At 39.8% G+C, this 24962-nt stretch overlaps 3 protein-coding genes across 4 annotated transcripts; 2 read left to right on the forward strand and 1 right to left on the reverse strand.

Annotated features, from left to right (window-relative positions):
• Positions 1-2014: 2014 nt before the first annotated feature.
• On the forward strand, positions 2015-12002 carry kdm8 (lysine (K)-specific demethylase 8). Its single transcript, XM_061750385.1, has 9 exons — positions 2015-2270; positions 3408-3894; positions 3995-4167; positions 6290-6422; positions 6503-6571; positions 7257-7406; positions 7543-7635; positions 8121-8330; positions 11791-12002. Exons 1-8 carry the CDS (start codon positions 2236-2238, stop codon positions 8283-8285), a joined length of 1305 nt encoding a protein of 434 aa, XP_061606369.1. The 5' UTR covers positions 2015-2235; the 3' UTR covers positions 8286-8330; positions 11791-12002.
• On the reverse strand, positions 11355-21114 carry LOC133466543 (UNC93-like protein MFSD11). 2 transcript variants are annotated; one of them, XM_061750384.1, is made up of 14 exons: positions 20737-21114; positions 18951-19395; positions 17686-17741; positions 17499-17606; positions 17335-17414; positions 15957-16053; positions 14793-14851; positions 14543-14690; positions 13864-13913; positions 13668-13733; positions 13471-13596; positions 12925-13099; positions 12306-12441; positions 11355-11949 (listed from the first exon to the last, which is right to left on the reverse strand). In XM_061750384.1, exons 2-14 carry the CDS (start codon positions 19038-19040, stop codon positions 11791-11793), a joined length of 1350 nt encoding a protein of 449 aa, XP_061606368.1. In that variant the 5' UTR covers positions 19041-19395; positions 20737-21114; the 3' UTR covers positions 11355-11790. The 2 variants fall into 2 exon arrangements, with proteins under 2 accessions (XP_061606368.1, XP_061606367.1); XM_061750383.1 differs by lacking the exon at positions 20737-21114 and adding an exon at positions 20054-20466.
• ubfd1 (ubiquitin family domain containing 1) lies at positions 20554-24749 on the forward strand. Its single transcript, XM_061750396.1, has 7 exons — positions 20554-20704; positions 21759-22049; positions 22744-22952; positions 23356-23421; positions 23493-23598; positions 23672-23754; positions 24354-24749. Exons 1-7 carry the CDS (start codon positions 20689-20691, stop codon positions 24462-24464), a joined length of 882 nt encoding a protein of 293 aa, XP_061606380.1. The 5' UTR covers positions 20554-20688; the 3' UTR covers positions 24465-24749.
• The last annotated feature ends 213 nt before the right edge of the window (positions 24750-24962 follow it).

The following is a 24962-nucleotide window of genomic DNA, read 5'->3' on the forward strand; positions in this document are numbered from 1 at the left end:
ATTCAATTTTGTTCTTTCCCCCAAAATTCAGAAAGACTTTTGCACACAGAAACATTTTGAGGAATAGGCAGATAACAAAATATTTACACGGTTGTTTAATTTCATACTTGATGGGTCTTGACTTTCATGTATATTTATACCAGCCATTAAAAAGCAGATTTTCCATCTTATGTCCCCTTTTAAGATAGATGTTGAATTTAAAAAAAAAAAAAAAACACCACATAGGTGATGGAAGGTTGCCATTTTGTGGCGACGACATGAAGAGAGCGCCGGCCGTCCTCCCGTGTAAACATCGGCAAAAGGTCGTGGACAAACAGTGGCGGGCCTCTGACCCTCACGTCGTCTTACAAGCGCAGACGCATGCGAATAGAACATCCCCGAGCCCCCAAGCGCCATCCTCCCCACCCCATGCATCCTCCACAAGCACACGCACAAACAGGGCTATACAAACACAGCATCTGTGTCTGCGAGTGAGGTTTATTTTCCCAGCATCACGTAGAGAAACAAATGGAGCGTGTTGGACCAGCTGAGACTCGCTGCAGTCTTATCGTGAAACACTGAGTTCTGTTATCAAGTGGCTGCAAGGTGTTTTAGGGCCTGAGCTGCTTTGTTTATTGTTATTCTTACGACAAATTCTATTTTGGGGGTTCTCAGCATGCTCGAAAATTCGCCAGTTTTTGCAAGCGTATGTATCCTGGTAGAAATGTACAGTGCTACCTTGACCAACAATTTACGAGTGCCTCCGACAGGAGTTATTCAAGTTACTAGTTACTTCAAGTTAGTGTAATATGTTATATTTTTAAAAACTGTTTCAGTCCTAATAAGGACAAGAGCTATGGATAATGGACCAATGTGTGGTTTTATTCATTTATTCTAATAGGAAAAGGAAATATAGACACTGCAGTGATTTTTGCAGAAAATTTAAGGTTTTTGGTGGGTATGCATGTACCATTTCAGAATCCTGTGTGAATCTCAGAAACCCTCCGCGCGTCGTGCAGTGAGGAACAGTCTACTGCAGGTGTATTTGAATTTCATTGCGTTTGACATTTGATAATGGCGTCATGCGGCTTCCGATTCCAAAGGGTCCCTATCATGTTTGCTCAGACTTTTCACCCTGCTGAGGAAAAAAAAAAAAAAAAAAAAAAATCAATGGCGTACAAACAAAGAGCTCAACTATCACAGCGACATCGTGAAGACAAATCCAATTATTGTTTTAGCTTTGCATGAGGAGACACTGTACATATCAATCCGCCCTCTGGGAATAACTGCTATTTACATAAAAGCTTCTGCCAACATGGGGAAAAAAGGAAAACTAAATGTCTGTGTAATAACCTTGAGTCTATTTTTTACAGGCGTGCATGCATGTGTAAAGGAGGTTGTAAAAGGAATATCATTTGCCTTTTCTCAACATTTGTTCCATCAGGCTTGTGCAGCTATAGAAATCAGACACTAGAAACTATGCTATAACTTATCCACTACATTTATAATTAATTGTGCCCGTTTTAAATGCATTACAGTGGATCATGACGTAGTGTTATTACTGCTATTGCTTCATGTGCTATGTTTCTTTTTCTCTAACCATTGTCCAGTTGAGAAAAATAGTCGCCCTACACCAAGGGGCTCTTTTTTGACAGAATACAAATTAAAACCCGTATCAGTGTGGCCAATTATTTGCATGACAGCGATGTTCTGGAGCATGAAAATAGCATTAATTGTAACATTAAATCTAGCGTTCTTTAAATAATTAAAAAAATTATCTTTATTTACATTATTTTAATTTCTTAAACAAGTTGTATTTTATCTTATCACCTTGTTTTAATTTTATTATTTGGATTTTTTTTTTCAATTGAAATGAATAATCTTATTTTAATGTAACTATTTGCTAAACGTTTTAAATTGAAATTTAATGTTTTCCGATTCAATTATTTGTTACGCGTTTTTCATTGTAGCTAATTGTAATTAATCTACGTTCTTTGGCCAGCGGAACCAACGTTGTCACGAGTCCTTGGTTTCTTGTCGGTCTGTTTTTGTCGACACACGCGCCGCAGTGTCGCGGACACGGAAGCTCCGTGTGTGGTTTTCCGACTCTTACAAATTTTTCATTTTGCTGCCGTCATGTCAAAATTTATTGTAGATAATTCAGAAATGACAATTTTGCATTTAATGTAATTTATTGAATTTGTTATTTCCACGCTTAATGTTGTCACCTGCGGACTATAGCGGGCGTTACTTTACATGACATTTAGCAACACCGTGGAGCTTTTCGAAAGGTAAAACTACAGTTTTATGCACATTTTAGAACCACCAGAGAGTGAAAATTAAGTTTAAACTCACGATATGAGTGAATTGTATATGGCTAAATAAGTGCTGGGAAAGTTGTGGGTAGAACTTTGGCGTTTGGTGAGTTACATGTTAACTTTTGACACAAAAAGGAACAAAATGTTAAAGTGTGACACATCAATGTTACGTTTGCTATTATTGACATATAAATAACTTGATATTTCTGGGTTGCCTTATTTTCAAAATCTATATATATATATACATACTATTCCTATTTCTTATTTGTTTTTACTTTTAAATTTAAGTAGCAGTCATCCCTTTCAAATGTCATGTTGTTTTTTGTAGCAAGGTAGACCATTTAAAATTGAATACATGGTGACAGGATTTGAAAACCAATAATGATAATAATAATAATACAGTATTAGCTTAGAATTACTTTCAGGGACCCAAGAATGCTGAACTATAACTAAAAATTCTTATTCTTAAAATCTATGCTGTGGTATCCTGACTTAATTCATTCTTTGGCCAATTCGTAACTCAATTTATGGTTAGAGCGTCAGCCTCACAGTTCTGAGGACCCGGGTTCAATCCCCGGCCCCGCCTGTGTGGAGTTTGCATGTTCTCCCCTGTGTCTGCGTGGGTTTTCTCCTGGCACTCTGGTTTCCTCCCACGTCCCAAAAACATGCGTGGTAGGTTGATTGAAGACTCTAAATTGCCCGTAGGTGTGAATGTGAGTGCGAATGGTTGTTTGTTTGTATGTGCCCTGCGACTGACTGGCAACCAGTTCAGGGTGTACCCTGCCTCCTGCCCGTTGATAGCTGGCATAGGCTCCAGCACTCCCGCGACCCTAGTGAGGATAAGCGTTTAAGAAAATGGATGGATGGATGGAAGATGAATTAAAATGCTTTTAATCCATTTCAGGCAACCCAAAAAACAAAACAAACATACAAAAAAACATTTTAATGAAGAAAAATAGCACTGTATTGTATGAAAACATATTTTTAAACCATCATGAAAGAAAATGTGAGCTTTTTTCTTTAAAAAAAACAACGCCAAAAAGAAAATCAACCAAGTGACACCTCATATTCGTGACTTTAAAAATCTCACCTTGACATTCTGCTCCCCAGACATTCTGCTCCCCAGACCTCCTCCTCAATGGCGGCGTTACTGTGGTCCAAGCTCTCCGCAGTTCTTCCTCCAGATGAGGACCACTTCCCGCTGCACTTCAGCCACACGGTAGAGGCAAGCGTGATGGAAATGCTGAAAAGATCCAGACGTCAACTGTACACCGGCGCCCCCGCAGCCGGCCGCCTGCTCAACGCTCAGATCGTCCTGGACGTCTCATGGGAGAAGCTAAACATGGGAACGTGGCGCCACGTGGACAAGGAGTGGCGCCGCGTCTACTCGTACGGGTGCCTCTTTAAGGTGTGCGCCCTGTGTGGAGAGGAGCCCTCGGAGGAGTACCTGCTGCAGGCCATCCGCACCTGTGACATGGGCTTGCTCATGGGCGCTGCCATTATGGATGATCGACTGCAAGTTCTGGTCCGGATTCTGCAAAAAGAAGTCAGGAAAGACACCGGAAATGAGGACGAGAGAGAGCATACAGAGGCCAAGGTCAGTGTGTTGCTATAAAAGCTGAAACATTTTGACAACCATAACACCAAAAAATACAGGGCAGCAAGTTGAACAAGTGGTTATGATTCTGTTTCAACAGAGGCTCAAATTGGCAGTCCCCGATGTTCCGCAGATCCGAGAAGATCTGGAAATTCACAGGGTGAAATGTCCGTCTCTGGAGAGCTTCAAGAAGAGCTACCTGCTCCCCCACAAAGCGGTCATCTTGGAGGAGACCATTGATCACTGGCCAGCCCTCAACCAGCACCCTTGGAGGTTTGAACTGATGTATTTACCGTATTTTCACGACCATAAGGCGCACTTAAAAGACTTAGATTTTCTCCAAAATGGACGGGGCGCCTTATAATGTGGCGCGCCTTATGTGTGCACCGAGTTCCAAAATCTGTAAATGTTGTTGTGTGACTTTGATGAGTGCTCCGCTTGACTGACTGGGAGCATTTCCTGCCGACACGCTGCTTATATAGAGGAAAGGTGGACGTGACTGAGGACAGCATGCAGACGTTAAAGGGGGAAGGGTGCGTGTGAAAGAGGATGCTAAAGGCACGCCCCCAGTAGGTATATAGCGCCGGTGTGTGCATTGTGCAAAACAACATCGGTTTGGCTAAGGACCCCCGAAAATGGCACCTATGGAGAGACGCTCACGAAGCACAGTTTAAACTGTAAGCTGTCAGTTACTCGTCAGGAACATGGGAATCGAGCCGCCACGAGAGAATTCAAGATCAACGAATCCATGGTTCGCACGTGGAGGAAGCAGGAAAACAAGCTTCGCCAAATCAAGAAGACGAAGCTGAGTTTCCGCAGAAACAAGGCGAGGAAGACCAACTCGAGCAATGTATTAATGAGCAAAGAACAGCTGGGAGAAGCGTCTCTACAGAAAAGAAATGAAATGAAAATCGAACATTTTCAAGGAGGTCCGTTTTGGTGAAACTGCCGGGCGAATTACGCCACCATATTTGAATGGATTGTGGATGCCCAGGCTAAGGTATCTGCTTGGACTGTTGTCGGAGCTTTCGCGAAAGCCGGCATCATTGCTGAACGGCCCCCCGGCAACGAGACTGACTCCGACAATGATGAGAGGGAACCCGGCATGTTTGATGGAGAACTTGCCCGGCTGTTCATTTCCGATACAGAAGATGAGGACTTTGATGGATTTGTGGATGAGGATTGATAAAAAAATAACGTGAGTACATTGTTAAATACTTCAATAAAGTACAACCGAACTCAGTTTTGCTCCCGCTGCCTTTTTAAAAACATAAGCTAGCATGCATGCTAGCGTATGTTTTAGCGTGCATGCATGCTACTGTATGTTTTACCATGCTTGCGCACAATAATACGGTGCGCCTTATGTATGTGTTAAATACAGAACTAGACCCCGTAGCTGAGACTGCGCCTTATAATACGGTGCGCCTTATGGGCGTGAAAATACAGTATTAATTTCTTACAGCATGGGAACTGCTTTTAATGGCAAATGCACACTAGAATGTACAGTAAATGGAATGAGGTCACATTTTAAATTACAATATAATCTGACAGACTTGAAATTTGACTCAATTGAAATGGCTACCACAAGAACAATCTGGATCAAATCCAGATTAAACCTAGTTTGACATTATATATTCTGATTTGGGATTCGCACAGCAAATGTCATTCAGATTGGATTCAATTTGCCAGGGTTGTGATTTTTACTTTACTTTTACTTTTTTTGCCCTCATTTTCGAGTTTTTTGTTTTACTATTCTTTTTCTTGTTTTTACGCAATCTTTAAAATCATTGAGATTATTTTGTTTTTGATTTTAAGATTTACACTTTTTTTTTTTTTAACACATTTTAGTATATTATTTTATTTCCTTTTTTAAAAAATTGCCATTATCTATTTAAGGATTATTTTATTTGTATTTTTTTTATTACACTGTATTTTTACTGCACATGTGACAATAAAACTCTGAATCTCTTGCATGTTGAAAGGTTAACTTAGACAAAAAGATGAGAGAAGAAGAATCGTATTTATAGTCATGAACACATGTATACGTTCTTTTTTCCTCTGCATTTAACACTTCACAGTTCGGAACACTGATGAAAAGTGAGCCTCCTCGTTCAAAGTAACAGCAACAAGTAAAAGTGCAGCGGTCCGTCTTTGTGTGCAACATTGGTCCTCCAGCGCTGTTAAACAGTCATGCAATCAGGCTGATTTGCACTTGTCAAGGCAGATAAGTGCACTTATCCCAGCGAGTGGAGAGAAAAGCTGCGGGAGTCTGGACGTGAAGGATGTCTAACGGACAATTTCCATCCCGAGACAATTTTCCTTTTCACTGCGCTCAAGTGTAAACTGTTCTGGACCGCTAGAGAAATGTAACATTCTTCTCCCAACCTTCCCAAAGCTTAGAATACTTGAGGTCGGTGGCAGGATGTCGCACCGTCCCCGTGGAGGTGGGCTCCAGGTACACGGACGAGGAGTGGTCCCAGACGCTGATGACGCTCAATGATTTCATCGACCGCTATATTTTTAAAAGTGTGAGTGGTTGACACGTTAAAACGCAAAAACTGTTCGCACAGTTGGAATGACTGATTTTGGTGTTTGGGTTTTGTTACAGAGTGACAACTCGCAGGATGGGGCGACGCCTATCTGCGGCTATCTGGCTCAGCATCAGCTGTTTGAGCAGGTGGGCCAAGAAATTGATTTTTTTTTTTTTAATTAAATGAAATAATGAGTACATTGTACTTCTATATAATTTGGGTAGAAATGGCAAAATAGCTGAATAAGATAACTGTTGAAATTGAGACATTTGTATGGCAATGATAGACAAATAATGAACATAATAAAGTGAGAAAATATTAAGATTATACGAATTTTTATTTGTCAGGGATTTGAATAATAGTTTTTTTTCTGTCAGAGATGGCTAAATAATTGGGGAAAAAAATTATAAATTACTTTTTAGGGGGGGGTCGGTGATGGTTAGATAATTGAATACGTACATGAATAAAATATATAAATTATATATGTTCTTGTCAAAGATGGCAAAATAACCAAATATATAAATAAAATTATTAAATTCACATTGTATTTTACAATTATATATTAAGTGATAGCAAAATAGCAGAATAAATACAAATATTTAAAATTATTTTTGGGGGTCAATGTTAGTCAAATAATTGAAAATGATAAGATAGAATGTAGATATTTCTAATCATTTTAATAAAGTTCAATAATTTTAAATGAATGTATATACAAGGCTGCTTGACTGATTTGTAACGTTGCATTTTTGTTGTCAGTTCTTCCTCTTCCCCACCACTTTGAATGAAAATATTTTTTTAGTTGGACGTGGAATAATTTAGCCGTTGCCATAGATACCGGAGTTGAAGGACGACATCCGCCTGCCTGATTACTGCTGCCTGGGTGACGGCGACGAGGACGACGTGACCGTCAACGCTTGGTTTGGGCCTGCCGGCACCGTGTCGCCCCTCCACCAAGACCCCCAGCACAACTTCCTGGCGCAGGTAACCGTGGTGACGGCACATTAACCATCGGTACTTATGTTTGGAATCACTCGAAAGCAATAGGGTTCCTGGAATGTAGAAGTAAATCAGTTTAAAAATGGACATTACATTATATGATCCCGTTTATCCCCGTCAGGTGGTGGGACGCAAATACATCCGCTTGTACTCGCCTGAAGACTCTGACAAGCTTTACCCGCACCCGTCTGAACTCCTCCACAATACCAGCCAGGTGGGATTGATATCTTGTCGTCTTCTAAACAAAGCTATGTCCACATGTCACGCATATAAGGATGCATATTTGTCAATGTGTTGTAGCCTTTCGTCCGCAGACAAATGTTTTTTGTCCCTTAGAAATTGAGCTAGTAACTGCTTTTAGAATTCCTTAGCATCTGTGTTGCATGGAGTTGGTATTCCAGCCCAGCACGATTTGACGACATTCTAGAAGTATCTATTCACAGGTGCCAGAAGTTGGACTCCAGTTTTGAAACAGTTCTAAGACAGTGCTTATACAACTAAATATTACCTCATTAATTCACAGGAATGCAAAATCTTCAGGTGTTTTTAAGTTCATACAATAAGGTAAATGTTCGAGTTTGTCAAGAAAAATCCAACAAAAAGAAAGAGTTCTTAGAAACAGTGGTAATACAACTAAATATCACTGCAGTGATACATTACCTACAGCTCGGATCTTTTTTCTTCCTTCCTCCGGCCTAGGTGGAGGTGGAGAACCCCGACATGGAGCGCTTCCCGGAGTTCTCCAAGGCTCCGTACCGGGAATGCGTGCTGCGGCCCGGAGACGTGCTCTTCATCCCGGTCCAGCACTGGCACTACGTGCGCTCACTGGAGCAAAGTTTTTCTGTCAGCTTCTGGTGGTCCTGATTTGGGGAAACGAAATAAATGAAAAGATCTCAGGTCATACAGTAGGTACGACAAGTGTCAACGTTTTTGTACAGATTGTCTCATTTAATTGCACTCTCAACCTTTTAATCCGACAAATATCCTCAGGTTTTCCTATTTGCATAATGCATGCAAATGAGGGCGCGCGAGCTAAATGTGCTGCTGGTTAAAGCGGGTCACAGCTGAGGATGAATAAATGAAGCATCCCCCTGAGCGCACATAAATACAAAAATACGCACACACACCCAATACACTGTGGGTTCTGTTTTTGTGGATTGCGTAAACCCAGACTCGCCGCGTGACGTGACTGCACGGAGGCGGGTTAGACTGGGTTTTCCTAATTTGGCAGACGAGCGCAGCTGGTGTTTTTAAAAAAGGGGCGGTACTCTGCACCGTTGTGGGAGTGGACACGTCCGACTTAAGTCGCCGCCAATCGGCATGTCAAAGGTCACACACTCGCTGCGCAGGTGCGGCAAGCTTGGAGCAGCCCCGTCTGCCAAATTGGCAAACACGAGCAGCGACCCTTGCACGAAAATCAAGATAGACCATTTTTTGGCGCTCCACCGCAGTTGTGCAGTGCACAGAAACAGCCCTTTGTGTTCAACTCTGCCGCACTGCCCAAGATGGCTCCATTCAGTAGAAAGACTGTAGTACCTGAATACAGCGCAAGATATAAACTCTGGTTGCTATCTCGATATATGTTAACATGCCAACTTTTGGCATCTTAGCATTTGATCAGTTATCATTAGAAACAGCAACTGAATACAGGGCGAAATATGAAATGAGGTTGTTATCTTACTATATTTTTTTGCATGTTAACATTTAATCAATTCCCATTAGAAATAGCAACCTCAATTCACATCTTTCCCTATATTCAGTTAGCATTTTTCTGTATATACTGTACTGTATTATCTTTATATATATATATTAGCGTGCCATCTGTTAGCGTTTAATCAACAATCATTACATTAGTACGTTACTACACAGCATGGTATAAAATTCTTTGCACTCTCTACTCAGGTTACTATCCTGCTGCACGTTAACATTTGAGTATCATTATAAACGGTACCTGGATAAAAGGCAGGATGTAAAATCCTAGTCGACCTTAGTGCTTTCGCTCCTCAAATTACAATCTTGCTATGTTTGTTAGCATACTACTGTATTGTTTTTTTTTTTATTCATAAGCTTGGAATCCCATCCTTATCATTTTTGTTTCATAGCTTAAAGACAAAAGCTGTTTGTTTCCTCCTATTGCTTTAACTTAGAAACATTGCGTGGTAATTGCGTTCACTTTCAAAATAAAGCCCACCAGGAGATTTACAATAAATGTAATAAAACTTGATAAGGACATACAGCGAGTACTTGTCTACGTGGTCTTATCTATGGTAAACACGAAGCCACTCAGATAAAGGCCTACATTAATTCCCCTAAAGTAGTTATCCATTTTTTTCTTTTTTAAAACTGTTAAACACGGCAAAGTGGACTGCCTTGTCGTCGCAAAGTGGCACAATTGAATTGAGATCCCGCCAATCTGCTTACTCTCATTATGAAGTGATCAATACTCAATTACCAGTCAAGTAATGTACAATACCCCACCCTCCCCTTTCCCCCATCCTGGCCCCCCTTTCTTGTCCACTGCTTTTTGATTAATGGCCTACATCCTTTTAGGCAACTCACGGCCAAATCCATTAGATTCCTCCTGTTTTGTGATAATCAAGTGCGTCAATTTTTTTTTTTTAATGTGGAATAAAGTTAACTAAATTTATACAGCAGTGCTTGAAAAGCACCATCGACTCACCTTTAAAAGTCCTCCAGTTTTCATTTGCATAATATTTGGTACACCTGCAGTGTGACGAGATTTGTCTTCTTTGTAAAGAAAATAGTGCTCAATTTTGATTGACACCTTCAAGAGAGATATGACATCATTAACAACACTTTTTATTGTTGTGGTTATACTTGATTTGCGCACATGTAGCAAAAAGTATATTTTTTCAAAACACATTTAAAATGGAGCTGAGAACTGCTTCACATCTGTGTTGCGTGGAGTCAACAAACTTCTGACACCCGTGAACGATTGGACTAGATTTCGTCTAATCATCCTAGGCTGGAATAATCGTTTGTTTCCATGCAAAAAACAGATGTGAACTAGTCTTAAGAAGCAGTGGTCATAAAACTAAAAACGACTTTAGAGGTTCACTGAAAAGATAAATGTTCAAGTATTTTTCAGTGTGTGTATACAGAAAATGTTCTACTTTGTCAAAAACATGCAACACAGATGTGAAGTACTTCATACTAATAATGGTTATAAACCAAATATTACTTCAATGATTTATATGATTCCAAAATCTTTAACGATTTTTCCATTTTTACAGTACATGACTAAGGAAAAAATGCAACACAGATGTAAAGCAGTTCTGACAAAATAGTGCTTATACAACTACAGTTAATATTCAGGGAGTCACTGGAAAGCAACATTTTCAGGCAGGTTTTTGTTTTGTTTGTTTATCCAAGAAATGTTAAATTTGAAAAGAAATGCAACACGGATATGAAGCAGTTTGGCCAACTAGTGCTTGTCCAACTAGATATTACGTCAGTGAGTCATCGGAAAGCAAAATCTTAATAATTTTTCAGTTGATGCAATAACTGCGGTTTTCAAACAAATGCAACACAGATGTGAAGCAGTTCTCCGAAATAGAATTTGTACAACAAAATATTCAGTGATTCGCACGGACACAAACTATTGCACCATTATTCATTGTATACAGTAAATGTTTGTTTTCACGAATGTATCACAGATATGAAGCAGTTCTCCCAAACCGCTTGTGTGACTAAATATTTAATTGAAATCACAGGAAAGCGTTTTAGTTTATTCAATAAACATTTAAGCCTGTCAAGAAAAATGCAACAGATGTGAAGCAATTATTCATATTTGCCTTTGTTATGCAGTTAAATAAGATGCAGTATATTATTTAGCATAATGAAAGGGTTAGCAGAATTGCACTAAAAATGCATGAGTGCTCTTATTAGTCTGAAAATGAGGGAAACGCACAATAAGAAACACATTGCTTTATTTTCAAATGTTGGTTTGTTAGCAGTGAACACACACAAACGCAATCCAGAATGTCTGTTTTGAAAAGTGAAGATACCACAACGTTAGAAATGTATTTCAACCAAAGAACAGAGATTGTCGAGCGCTAAAACTAAAAAAAAAGAAAGAAAGAAAAGCTTTACAATGGCAGTTTTCTAAAGTGTTCAACCTGAGCTGGAGGCCTTGCAGCACACAAAGTGGTTGTAAGTTATTACGTGTGTTAAGAATGTTGTATTAATGAGTGTCAGGCCATTAGCAAATATGCAAATGACCCTTGGGGCTTCGCTGCAACGACTATGATGATGATTATGATGATAAAAAGTATCATTTAAAAACCAAGAGGACCATCAGTGCCTTAAAGCTGCTTGCTCTTCACAGTATCTTTTTTTTTTTCTCCAGTTATTCCAGCGCCCCCGTGGAGGCGGCGTCCACGTCGTGCATGCGCTCGGCCACGAAGAAACAGAGCGTGCCGCTGAAGCCCAGCACCACCATGAGAAGGAGCTGCCACGTTAGCAGCGTGTCGCCGCTGTAGAAGAACGCCACGGCTGCAAAAATCGACTGAACAACACAGGAGCAAAGAAAAAACTGTTGATATTAAACAGTGAACTTGACACCTTTTAACGTTATTTTTCACTCATTTATACAACTAAATATTATTGCAGCGATTCATCAGGAAGCAAAATCTTGCAGGAATTTGTCAGTTTATACTGTAAATGTTTGAGTTTGTCAAGAAAAATGCAACACAGATGTGAAGCAGTTCTCCCAAATAGCACTTAAACAAATAAATATTACTTACATTATACACAGGAACGCAAAAATATTTTTTTAGCTTATAGAGTATGTCAAGAAAAATGCAACACAGATGTGAAGCAGCAGTCCAGGAGAATAAGGTGTGCGCGCGTGTGATCGGTCACCTGTATGAATTTGAAGATGGCAAAGGCGGGCGTGCTTTGCTCGGCGTAGACGGAGCCCAGGATGCTGTAGAGCTGTGTGTTGAAGCAGCTGTCTCCCAGGCCCAGCAGGAAGCTGCACAGCAGGGCGACGGACACGCTGCAAGGGCACCGCACCCCACGGGATTTTAGCACGCTGATGTGGAGTTAACTCATCGTGCTCGCGTCGTACCGAGCGGCCGGCGCCCGCGCTTCCTGTTCTACGGTTATCGTCAAACTTTGTCGTCATTGCTCTCTTGGCGAATAGCTCAAGCCCAAAAAGAAAAAAAAAACGCACATGGCAGCGCATTCAACTTTGGAGGTACCGCTGCGTCATGTATCCATTTATCACTCTCTCCTTCGATCCTGTCAGTTCTATCTAGTTACTGTATCTATCCTCTATCCATCCGTCTAGTTATCTGCCCATCCATCTATCTACCTTTTGAATTTCTCCATATCTCTGGTTGTCATTTATTAAAGATGAAGATTGACTGATTCTGCTGTATCTATCGACCATCTATAGCTTTCGATCCATTATATCGGTCCATCGAGTGTGTCAGTCCGTCTATTCTACCCATCCATCTTTCTACAGTACAGTCGATACCTTGGAGTGAGAAAGGGGCTCTTGGTGGTGGCGGTGCTGAAGACCACGGGGGCGTCCTCGGGAATGTTGAGGAAGATGAGATAGAAGGCCACGAAGTGCACCACCATGCCCAGGAAGACCACCGAGGTGCGCCTGAAGCGATTGTTCTTGCACACCAAGCCGAACAAGCCTCCGCCTGCCAAGCGCGGGGGGGGGAATACACACAAAGTGAGTTTCTGTGACACTTTTTTAGTTGGTACGTGAAAAAAAAGTTTTAATATTTGAGTGAAACTTCTCCCATGTTAAAGAAAACTTAGGGTTTTTTGTATTTTTTTAAACAATATTTGATTAAAATAAGACATTTTTATCACAATAGCAAGACATATCGGCGAGTACTCAAATGTAAGTACTCGGTCTGAAAAAAGTGGGAATGGTGCATCCCTATTTTTAGTTTTTTTGTTTTGTTTTTTTTCTATATCAGTCCATCAAAATATTGCTTTACATTAAACTGACTGAGCTCAAAAAAAAAAATTTTTAAAAAGTTGGGGGCCCGCTGGTCCAACCCACCTATGATTTCACCCACGCCCAGCACCATGCCCGAGATGCCGATGAGGCCTTTGGCCGCTTGGCCAAACTGCGCCGTGGCTCCCAGGCACGTCCCGTAGACGCCGCTGTAGAAGGACAGCTCAAGGCCTGCCGCAGGAGGACAACGCTAAAGAAGAGTGCTAGAGGAGGCGGGGCTTAAGCAGCACGTGACCACTCACCGCTGTATGCCATGCAGGGACTCAGGAGGAGGATGTTTCTGGTCTTTAGGAGTTCCAGCATGGTCTCTGTAGAGGAACACACTCCTATTAGTCGACACTTCATTAGGTACAACAACATCCATAATTTACTTTTGATTGATTTTGAAGAGGCAAAATAATAATCCATAAAAATAAGCATTTATCAGATAAGACTTACTGAAGTCATCCTTGACCTCCTGCAGGGCCGTGTTGGCTCTGTGCTTGTACCTAAAAAAACAATACGTAAGATGCATTCTTATATTATAAAGCAGTACCTTCACTTAGGAGTTTAAATACATCAATGTACTCATGTATCAAATGCATTTTCATCATTGAAATTACTTTAAATGCCAATCAGTTCCAGCACCCCCAAAAACGCCACAACTGTTTTTAATAAAGACAAATGTCACTTTATTGTAAAATATCAATATACATCCGGTCTTAGGCCCTGCTGAAAACCGGGAGGGTTATGTCAGGACAGGAAGTGTATCAGATGCCAAACAAAACACGCGAATCGTAATGTCCCCTGATGGGAGAAGCTAAAAGTCGCATCAACAATTGTAAAATATAAAAACGGTGCAGTCATACAGACACAAAGGAATAAGACTTTGTCAACTAAGTGACTCAGTAAACTGCAGTAATATTGGCCATTTTTCCACAGACAAAATATATAAGCCTTGTGAGTATTGTTATATTGTCTGTTTACATGTGCTGCCGTACCGATTGTGTTCAAATATCCATCGATTGAAGCATTGTAACACCGTCACATGGATGCCATTCGTTAGCCGTTCTAAAGCATTTTGCATTGTGTGCCAGGGGACATTCAAAGTGATGGGGACAAAACACAGTCGACTTACACCGCACGGGTAGCGAGCAGCGACTGTCCTTCCTCCTCGGAGAGCATCTCCTCCTCGGGCTGGTGAGTCCTCCACAGCACCAGGAAGCTCAGCGTCCCCACGATGGAGGCCACCAGCAGGGAGAGGAAGATGTTCTTCCTGCTGCTGTCTGACCACGCAAAAAAAAAAAAACGCAAGGCCAGGAACATTCAACAACCAACCGGCCTTTATGATCACACTTGCTTCTTTATTACAATCATTACGGTACTACCTGGTATTTCGGTTCTTCCATTCCAGTCCAGGTAAATGTACAGGTTGCCAAATAGCATGCTGCAAATGAAGGAAGTTATAATTCAGGTATGAAAAGGTCATTTTCCTCTTTCACTTGTGAATAGCTTACCAACAATTCTCTGACATTTTTGCAAGCAACACACAAATATGTGAGTCAAGCTGATTATCAGATGATCCACTGCCACCAGTGAGACTCATGCGAGTTTCTTCATCAGTGCGAATGCAGCGAGATGGTAGCATTCGTAGTGCGTGTGCACAACATTTGAACTGCTCAACTTCCACACAGAGATTCGAACTCGGATTTCCAGACTGTGAGGCGGACTTGCCACAAACTGCTTCAATTGACATAAAATCAATTGAGCAAACACAAAAGAGGCCAAAACTGATGAAAATTACACATTTAGGGAAAAATAGGTTTAAAAATCAAAGAGTTAATTTATGCTATGATGTAGCAAAATAAAAATAAATACAGTACATGAAATAATAATGAAAAAAATAAAACTGAAAAAATAATGAAGAGTTGGAATGTGGCAGATAATATATAAATGATTCTTTAATGAACAGGATTTTTTAAATTAGAAAAAATAATAACGACAATAAATGAACAGACATAGTTTTCTTTTTCTTAATTACTGAAAAAAATAAATGAACTGGATTAACACAAATACAATAAATCAACTTAACTTTCTTTTACTATTAGTTAATGACTATCAGTATTAACTGCACTTGATTTTAACAAAAAAAATGTAAATAAAATGAAAGAAATTAACTGACCTGGATATATATTTTTTAAATGAATTACAAAAGCAAAACGTTTTTAATGTATATAGTATGCATGAAACATTTTTCATACATTTACTAATGCAAACTCTTTAAAGCTGCCTTATGTTGGACAACAATGTGTCATTTTTAAGACCTCTGAACGGCGAAGTTAACGTTTAAGAGAAGATTTTTAGGGATAAAAAAGGCTTTTTGCAGAAAGTTGTATTGTTCCAATGAACAACACTGACATTTATCACTTCTTTTTGCCCATCAACAACCGCGCTAAAATGCAACTTAAAAGCATTTTTATAGCACTATACTACGTTATTAACTAAATAGCGCTCTCTCGTGATCATGTTTGTATGTGCCGCTGTGCCAGTACCTGCACTGCAGCAGTGCCCAGAACATGCCCGTGTTCCTGTTGATGGTGGAAGCTTCCGAGTTCTCCACCAGAAATTGGCCTTGAGCCGTCCACAGCACTGCAATGGGAGATAGGACGTTTAAAAAAACAAATAATAAACAATGAAATAAAAAGTGTGTAGAGAAATGATTTTTTTTGGGGGGGGGGGGGGGTGAGGGGTTGTGGAGGACAGCAATTAATTGGCTGCATCAAGTGTGACATTATCTTTTATGTGCTGTTACATAACACGTGTTATCAGAGTACACGACCGGGGGTTGGGGGGGGGGCATCGTCATGACCCACAAAACCCTTTTTTTCTCACCAAAGACTGAGATGTGTTGCGAGTTCGATGCTCTGCAACCATTTTTAACCTGTTTTTAGAATTTATCTTTCATTTTAATCCTTCTGCCTCCAATTTTGACACGTGCTGAGGTCTTTTATTCAGCTGCCGCTTCCCACTCAAATGTAATCCGTGACTTGGAATGTAAAAACCTGGAATCTCGCCTCTTTTTTTCCTTTATGTTATTTATGACCTCCCTCATGCGGCGCGTTTTCATTGCTGTGTTTGCAAAAAATAAACTGACCTGGATTCAAAATGAATAACAAAATAAATCAGAAACAAAACAAAAAAACTCAGCTGGATCTACTGAAATACATTTTTTTATTTTAAACAAACACGCACACACAAATAGACTGACCTGGATTCTGGTAAAAAAAAAAAAAATGAATTGACCTAGAAGTCTAAAATAAATAAATAATTAATTAATTAAAGACATTTTCGAAAACAAATTTTAAAAAAATTAAAGAAACTGACCTGATTGCTTTAAATAAAAACTAAATTAATAAATTGACTGGGATTTTTTTTAAAATGCATTTTAAAAATAATTTTCAAAAATAGTCACCTGGATTTATTAAAATATATTACAAAGAAATGTATAATTTCTTCGTAATTTTTTTAAAATACAGTATTTATAAATTATAACCACCTGTGTTTTTAACCAATTAAAAAAATAACAGTTGAATTTAAAATTATAAATGTATTTTTAAAAATCTTTAATTATCTTTGATTTTATTAAAAAAAAATTAATTAAAAAATTAACTGAACTGGATTTTTTTTAAATAAACTTGAAAATAATATATAAATAAATCGAACTGGATGTTTTTGTTTTTGTTTTACAAATACATTATAATTAATTTTGTTAAATTTTATAATGGGTAAAAATCGACATAATAGATTTTTTTTTTATGTCAGAAAATAATTCCGATTTGTGCAACTGCACATTTAAATATACAGTAAATATTTATAAAATATCTTTTTCAAATTTTGACAATGGTGGTGGGGCGGCGGCGGAGGACTTACTGGCGGCACCAACACCGATCAGCACAGACGTCAAGTAGAACGACCACGTGGATGGGTCAATGAAGACGGCAACGTAGCCGCTAGATGTGCAAGATGACATCGTGATCAGCGATTGATTGATCGGGTCTCACTCTGCGTGACTGCCCGCCGGCGTCAGGTGGTACCTGTAAAGTAGCCCGCTCACAAACATGGTCACCTTCGGTCCCAGCACTGAGACCGCGGCGGGCGCCACCAAATTGGAAAATGAGAAGACTCCATAGATGATTCCCAGACTGGAAACAGAGGATGGACAATCATTCTTAAAAGTGGAAACATTTTATAATCAAATAGATATTTCAATATTTGAGAAACCTGTGGTATCCGCTTCCTGTGAAGGTGTCATTCTTCAGACTTTTCACCACCGTTTGCTAAAATAAAGACGACGAGAAGGAAGGGTCCTAATTTTATTACACTGCGAGATCATTCATAGCAGAGCAGAACTCATTTGACTTGTAAGGAAAATTGGAATCACGAGATGCACATGACACTGACTGGTCGCTTTCCTTTCTGCTGGACGACGACATATTTTTGCATGCGTACAATTTAATACTACTATATTATGCTAAAGGATAAAAGTAAATAAATGCATGTTTTGGAGTAAATAGGCAACAAAAATGGTTTGTTCTGAGGGAGGGAAATTCACTGTATAAAATAAAGGAAATAATAATTCACTGTATAAAATAAAGGAAATAAATGATAATATATTACGTGATAAATGATAATATATTACGTGATCAAAGTAAATAAATGTTTTGGGGAAATAACCAAGAATTATTATTATTACATATTTTTACATTTGACAAATGTATAATGCCATGCTTTTCAAGAGGGAAATTCCCAAAATACTACACTAACAATATGCTGAACGATAAAAAAAAAAAAAGAAACATATTTTACATGCTTCAAATGGACAAAATCATAATGTCATGTATTGAGTGAGGGGAATTCTTTAAATGAAATTGTGCAAATAATAATTTGCTAAGGGACAAAAAGAGATACACCAGTTCATCAACAAATTAAGTGACAAATAAATAAAGTCATGTTTTGCGTGAGGGAATTTCACAGGCATAAAATATAAAATAATACACCAAAGGATGAAAGTAAATAAAACGTGAGGGAAATGTATCCCTCCATTTTTATACCTAAAAATAATATATATACAAAAGCAAAATAAAACCCAGTTTCAGAGAAAATATCCTACAAAATACATTATTTTAAAAATAATAATGCATGTTTGGAGTGAGATAAATGTCTTAAATAAAATAACTATAACAATATTTAAGTTATGTAAAAGGATAAAAAGCACATTATTACAGGTTTTGGGGGAGATAACCAACAAGAAAATAGTTTTATAAACTAGATAAATCAATAATGACATTTTTAATGAGGAAAATTCAGACATAAACTATTTCAATAATACGCCAAGATATATAAATTAAAACAAAATGCGTTTTCGTAGAAATAGCCAACAAAAATGTGATAGTAATAATAATAATTCTGAATTAGACGTCACAGACCTACACTACACGCGCGCGCGCGCACACACACACACAAGGGGTAAAAGTGGAAAAATTTACTTCTATGTTTCCACAGGTGGTGAAGGCGGTGAAGATAAACAAGAATCCTACGCCCAAAACAACGACGTTAAAAGTCCTCCAGTCAGCCATGGTGCTTGTTCTTCTTTCCCTTTCTTCCTTCCTTCCTGCTGCTACATTTCACGGACTTCAACTCGCAAAACTCCGCGGAACAAACTTTTGAAAAGCGCCCAAATGTCAGCTTAAGTTATTGAAACGCGAATGTAGTAGGCGGCGATAGCGGCAGCATTGTGGGGTTCCTGTCAATGTGTGACACGAAGTATGCATGACAACTTGTGACTTGAATTACGGGAGGGTTTTTTTTCCGCTTGTGTTTTCTTTTGGATGACTTTTTTCTTTTTTTCCCCTCATCGTTAGCTAAAAGCTGCTCCTCTTCTTCCACCTGGAAAGTGGAACATCCCTTGGGTCGTCACTGTTGTGATGCCACCTGGTGGTGAAAAGACAACATACAGTACATAACATTTGAATGCGCCGATCTACAATGGAAGCCCATTTCAGCCAGGAGGAAAAAAAACAGTTTGAAAAAAAAAATATATATATATATATATATACACACATATATATATATATATATATATATATATATATATAAAATTATTGTCGAGGTTTTTTTTTCCTGGCGGAAATGGGCTTTCAACCAAACCATTCGACTACTAAATGTAAATGGGCGACGAGCTGGTTTTTTTTTTTTTTTTGGAAGGGGGGTAACCTGTGCTAACTCGTAAGCGATATTTCACCCACTAGTTGTCAATAAAGAGTAATCTTTAACGTCTGAATATTTCAAAATGTATACGAAGAAGAAACCACACCAATGGCAATCCAGGAAAGTGCCACCTCTTGGCGTCTGGCTCATAGATACGCAAGCGTGATGTTGCAGCCTTGCTAACCGACGTGAAAACGTGGCGGCCATGTTAGAGAGGTCAATGTCCATATCAAAGGCAATGCATGGAGATTGAAATTAAGTCGTAACTTGCTCAGTTCTCAACCGATTTTCAGGAGGTTTACTTTTTTTTCTGTCAACGCCAACTCGTGTGATAGCAATATATAACATTTGGGGGAAAAAAGCGAAAAGTTTATCTTTTTACCTGTGAAAGGTTACTCCCAGTTGTCGTATTCACAACCATATTGCAGCACAATGTACCGGAATCCTTGGTCTTTTGGATTCCCCCCCCGTCCACACACATGATATGTTCTAACAACTTGTACCCTCCTAGCTTAGCGTTGCCATAAGCACGCACGTATAAACCTATTAATATCTGTGGACCTCCCTTCAACGACACAAACAACCAAGACGATCTAAGAAACGAGAGCATTCATCGCCACGTTTTTCCGTCTTGGCAAGTTCCAAGCGCTCGTGTGACATTTCAATGAAAGCTCTCATTTAACTCCACTAAAATGAAGTGTCATTTTTATATTAGAGTCAATTTTATGAAAAGTCATTTATCGAAAAAAATAAAGAATGTTTTTCATTTCAACTGACAACTAAGCCCTCAAACATCGAAGTGACGCGAAGGCATGTTATTTAGTCGTGACCTAACAAACACACACACACACAAATTATAATCATATTTTGATCTCAATTAGATTTCAACAAAACTAAGAGTAGCAAATTTGTAGAGTACGTAGTCCACGTTCGCCTTGTAAAGAAAGGAACCATCTTCTCCTCTGTACAATCTTCTTTGGCTCGAGGGAACGTTTCCACTGATTGTACACAATCATCATGGCGACCCAGGATGGTGGGTATTGAACAGAATATCGCAACATTTACCTCGTAACCTTACAGCAACTTTCGTGCGGGCCGACGAATTCCAACACGCCGCTAATAGACGCGTTGACGCCGGGCGCTGTTAAGGTGGTGTCTTTAAAAAAATAAACAATGCACGTTTCATCGTTCGGGTTCATCTTGACATGTTTCACCAGGGTTAGTGGCTAGCTAACGTCAATGACTACTAACCAGTGCGAAATGAGCCGTACACGCCATAGTTTCACTTTGCATAACAGAGGGGATAATTAAAGCGTACACAAATGACAACCTCGGAGGGGTATCAGTCAATAAGTTTGCTGTTTTGGGCAAGCGGAAGGTTGATGGAAAGTGCTAGATGCTGTGTCATTAGCGTTTTGGCTCAAAAAGCATGCGTTTTTGTTTTGTTTTGTTTTGGGGTTTTTTAAGCTCCTTCGTAAAAGCCAAATGAGTAACTCCCATTAAAAGCAAGGTGCACCCATACCCGTAACAAAAAGGCAGAATAAAGCTTCATTATGGACACTTTTGTGAAATTTGTTACATTGTGTGTGCTGTTTAGTTTATTTACTGTCAAAAGTAGTCAAATATTGAGCTTGAATGAATTGGCACAAGTCCTGAAAATCATGTAATTCCCGAGTGCTGCTGTTTTGTCTAATTTAGAAAATAAGGGTTCAAATCCCCCGGCCTTCTGCGTGTGAAGTTTCCTTGTCAGGTTCATCGAAGACTCTAAATTGTCCATAAGTGTGAGTGTTTGTCTACAAGTGCCCTGTGATTGGCTGGAAAAATGTCCAGGCCAGGGTGTTGCCCAAATTCAGCTGGGATAAGCTCCAGTTTTCACTTGAAATAAGTGTGATTTTTTGTTGTGTCTGTTATGTGCCCTGAGATTGACTGGTGAGCAGTCCACTGTGTACGCCACCTCTCGCCCAAAGTCAGCTCACCCACGACTCCAATGACGACGAGCGCAAAAGCAAACCGAAGGCTGGATGGATCTCAAAGTCCAGACCGCTAATATGATCTCAAATGCTAAAATGACACCTTCTTAATGGCAGGAAGTCAAGTTACAATGCAAACGGACGCAAAGGCAGAGCAAGAGGAGGAAGACGCACCTCTGGGGGAAACTACGGAGAAGGGCGACTCAGAATCGGCGTCCGACGCGGGAAACGCCGCCGGTACCGCCGCCACTCAGGACTCTTCCGGCATCAGCAACGGGGACGACAACGCCGAGGACGAGGGCGAGATGGTGGACTTGAAGATCATCTGGAACAAGATCAAATACGACTTGAGGATCCCTCTGGATAGCACCGGAGCGAAACTAAAAGAGAGGATCCACTCGCTCACCGGTGAGGACATCGTCAGTGTCACTCAGAGAAATCTCATTCAAAACGATACACGGGATCATTCGATTTTATCGATTGTCAAGACAACTTTTAGTACTTTTCTGAAAGAAAAAAAAAAACTTTGAGCGAGTTAAATTTGCGCTAAGGCACAGACAACATGGGCAGAATCATTTTCAAATTGAGTTTTCAAATTGTTGCCGAACATTGTTAAAGACACAGTGCCAATTTATACATCGGAAAAGCAATTATTTAGCCACACGTTGGAAACGTTTGACTTGAGATATATGCTTCCAAGCCAAAAATGTTTTGTGTGCTCAATTTATAACTCTATATAAGAGAGAGCGAGAGAGCGCTGGGGTGGGTTTGAGGTGACTCTTCTATCCATTGTTTTAACACTCATTTTTATGATGTTACATTGTTGAACAGTTAAAAATGGTAATTTATTCATGATTGTGTTTACGTACATGTTTGATGCTGTCCAAGACGAAACAATTATTTTCCCACATTATCTGTAAAGAAAAGAATATTTATTTCTGGGGCATTTGGTAGTGTTCTCTAGCTTAATTTCTGTCTTGATTTGTACTCTAAATCTCAGAAGTACTCAAACTGTATATTGGCCTATCTCTGGCAACTTTATTGTATTTTAAATAACAGGATAGGTTCCCTCTCTTTCTCCCCCTCTCCCTCCATGTGTCAGGTCTTCCGCCAGCCATGCAGAAGGTGATGTACAAAGGCCTGGTCCCGGAGGACAAGACGCTACGGGAGATGAAGGTGACGAGCGGCGCCAAGATCATGGTGGTGGGCTCCACCATAAACGACGTGCTGGCCGTCAGCACGCCCAAAGAGGTCATGCAGCAGGAGGTGAAGGCTGAGGAGAACAAGAAGGAGCCGCTATGCAGACAAAAGGTCGTACACGTTTATCCACTGGATCAAAATCTGCTCCTGGGTGAAACCTGGAAACATTTTTCACTGTCATACTAGTGTGAAATGATGTTAAGCACTTTAAATAGTAAGACGTCAAAACAACAGAACACTCAGTCACAACTTTAATGACGAAAGCCTAATGCAAAGGAGAATCGCACAGGTTTTACTTTTGTACGTTAACTGTTGCGCAACTGTAAAAAGTTTCGGGTACTGTTAAGTTCTTTGTACTCGTTTTTCTGTAGTTGTGTGTGTTCACTTTTAGTTCACCAAATCACAAGTGCCAAGAACTAAAAGGTTCCAGGGACGTAGGGTGGAAATGCAGTGAAAGACTTGAGTATTTTGGTTGCGGAATATGTATTTACGTCCACGTATGCTCTTATTTCAGCAACACAGGAAAGTTCTGGACAAAGGTAAACCTGAGGATGTAATGCCGGCTATTAAAGGAACAAAAGTAAGTGCGAAGATGCGTGTCGGTTTTGTCGTGATCGTGTTTTTGAACATCTTCGTCCTTCCCGCCGGCAGGAGCGACTACCGACCGTGCCTTTATCCGGAATGTACAATAAGTCCGGAGGAAAAGTAAGACTCACATTTAAACTGGAGCAGGATCAGCTGTGGATCGGGACTAAAGGTGAGCGGCTAACACAGAACGCACAAACAGCCGACGGTGACACTTGTTTTTTTTTGGGTGTTTTTGTTTGCAGAGAGGACAGAGAAAGTCCCAATGGGCTCCATCAAAAATGTGGTTTCTGAGCCTATTGAAGAGCACGAGGACTATCACATGATGGTAAGTGCGCTGCTGCTGCTTCATATTTAGCTTTTTTATGAGACGCGGATGAGACATATTTAAAGTCGTGTCGATGAATGGGGGGTTGGTTACACTCGGCTGCTTCGGGCACTCAAATGATACGGGGAAATCTGAGCGCCTTTTGTCTGTGGTGAAGTAAGTACACATTAGGATCTTACATAAGTGTCAGGTTCGGTGGGGAATAGCTCAGACTGTTCTATATGAGTGAGAAAATTATCAATGTCATATTTCGGGACTACATTTTTATATATTTATTCAACTACAGTTGAACGGGCAAAGAAGAAAACACTAGTGGGAATTTTTCCCATAGAAAATCATGGAAAGAGCAATAAATGTCACTCTGGGACACACTGCGGTCATTGTTAAACTTTTATTAATTGTACGGGAAATTCTGACAGATTGGACCATTTTGAAGTGTTAAAAAAACTGTACCGTGGTACCTTGAAATGAGTTTAATTCATTCTGTGACAATGCTCGTAACGCAAAACGAATTTCAAATCATCTTTCCTCATTGAAATGAATGGCATTTGAACACGGGTGTGTACTTTATATTATTATATTCTTCTCCATGTTTGCAGGCGTTCCAGCTGGGTCCGACAGAAGCGTCTCAGTATTGGGTCTACTGGGTGCCCACGCAGTTTGTGGACGCAATCAAAGACACAGTCCTGGGGAAGTGGCAGTATTTCTAATGTGCCTCTCATCAGTTTTGGTTATGACAATGATGAACTGGGACAAAAGAGGAGGAGTTGGGGGAAGAAGTGAGAGGCTGGAGGAAACGTGTCGGCATCTTATCTGAAGGAACGTGACTGACGCCTGCAGACTAAAATCGGTGTTTTTAGGTTCAGCCCTCCCTCTTGTTGATCATTGATGTGCTTCAGCAAATCCAAGGGAAAACAATGAAACAATTGTACAGAAATTGCTAACACTTTTCTTCTGTTATTCTTAAAGAAATAAAAGTTATTTAATAAATGAAACCACTGTGCTTTGTTTTTGTTCTTCAATGATTGTGAATGAGTGTATGAAGTTTAATACAGTGACGTCCGCTGCACTTTTTAAAAAAAATTGATTTATATTCCTGGCTAAAAATGTTTTTAATATATATTTACCGTAGTAATTAGGACTCCTGTGTTAGCGTAGGTTGAAGACTACTGCAAGTAGTCAGTCCCTTGTTTTTGGACGTCGACACT

The sequence above is a fragment of the Phyllopteryx taeniolatus genome, chromosome 16 (genome assembly GCF_024500385.1).
Source record: "Phyllopteryx taeniolatus isolate TA_2022b chromosome 16, UOR_Ptae_1.2, whole genome shotgun sequence".
NCBI classification, from domain to species: domain Eukaryota; kingdom Metazoa; phylum Chordata; class Actinopteri; order Syngnathiformes; family Syngnathidae; genus Phyllopteryx; species Phyllopteryx taeniolatus.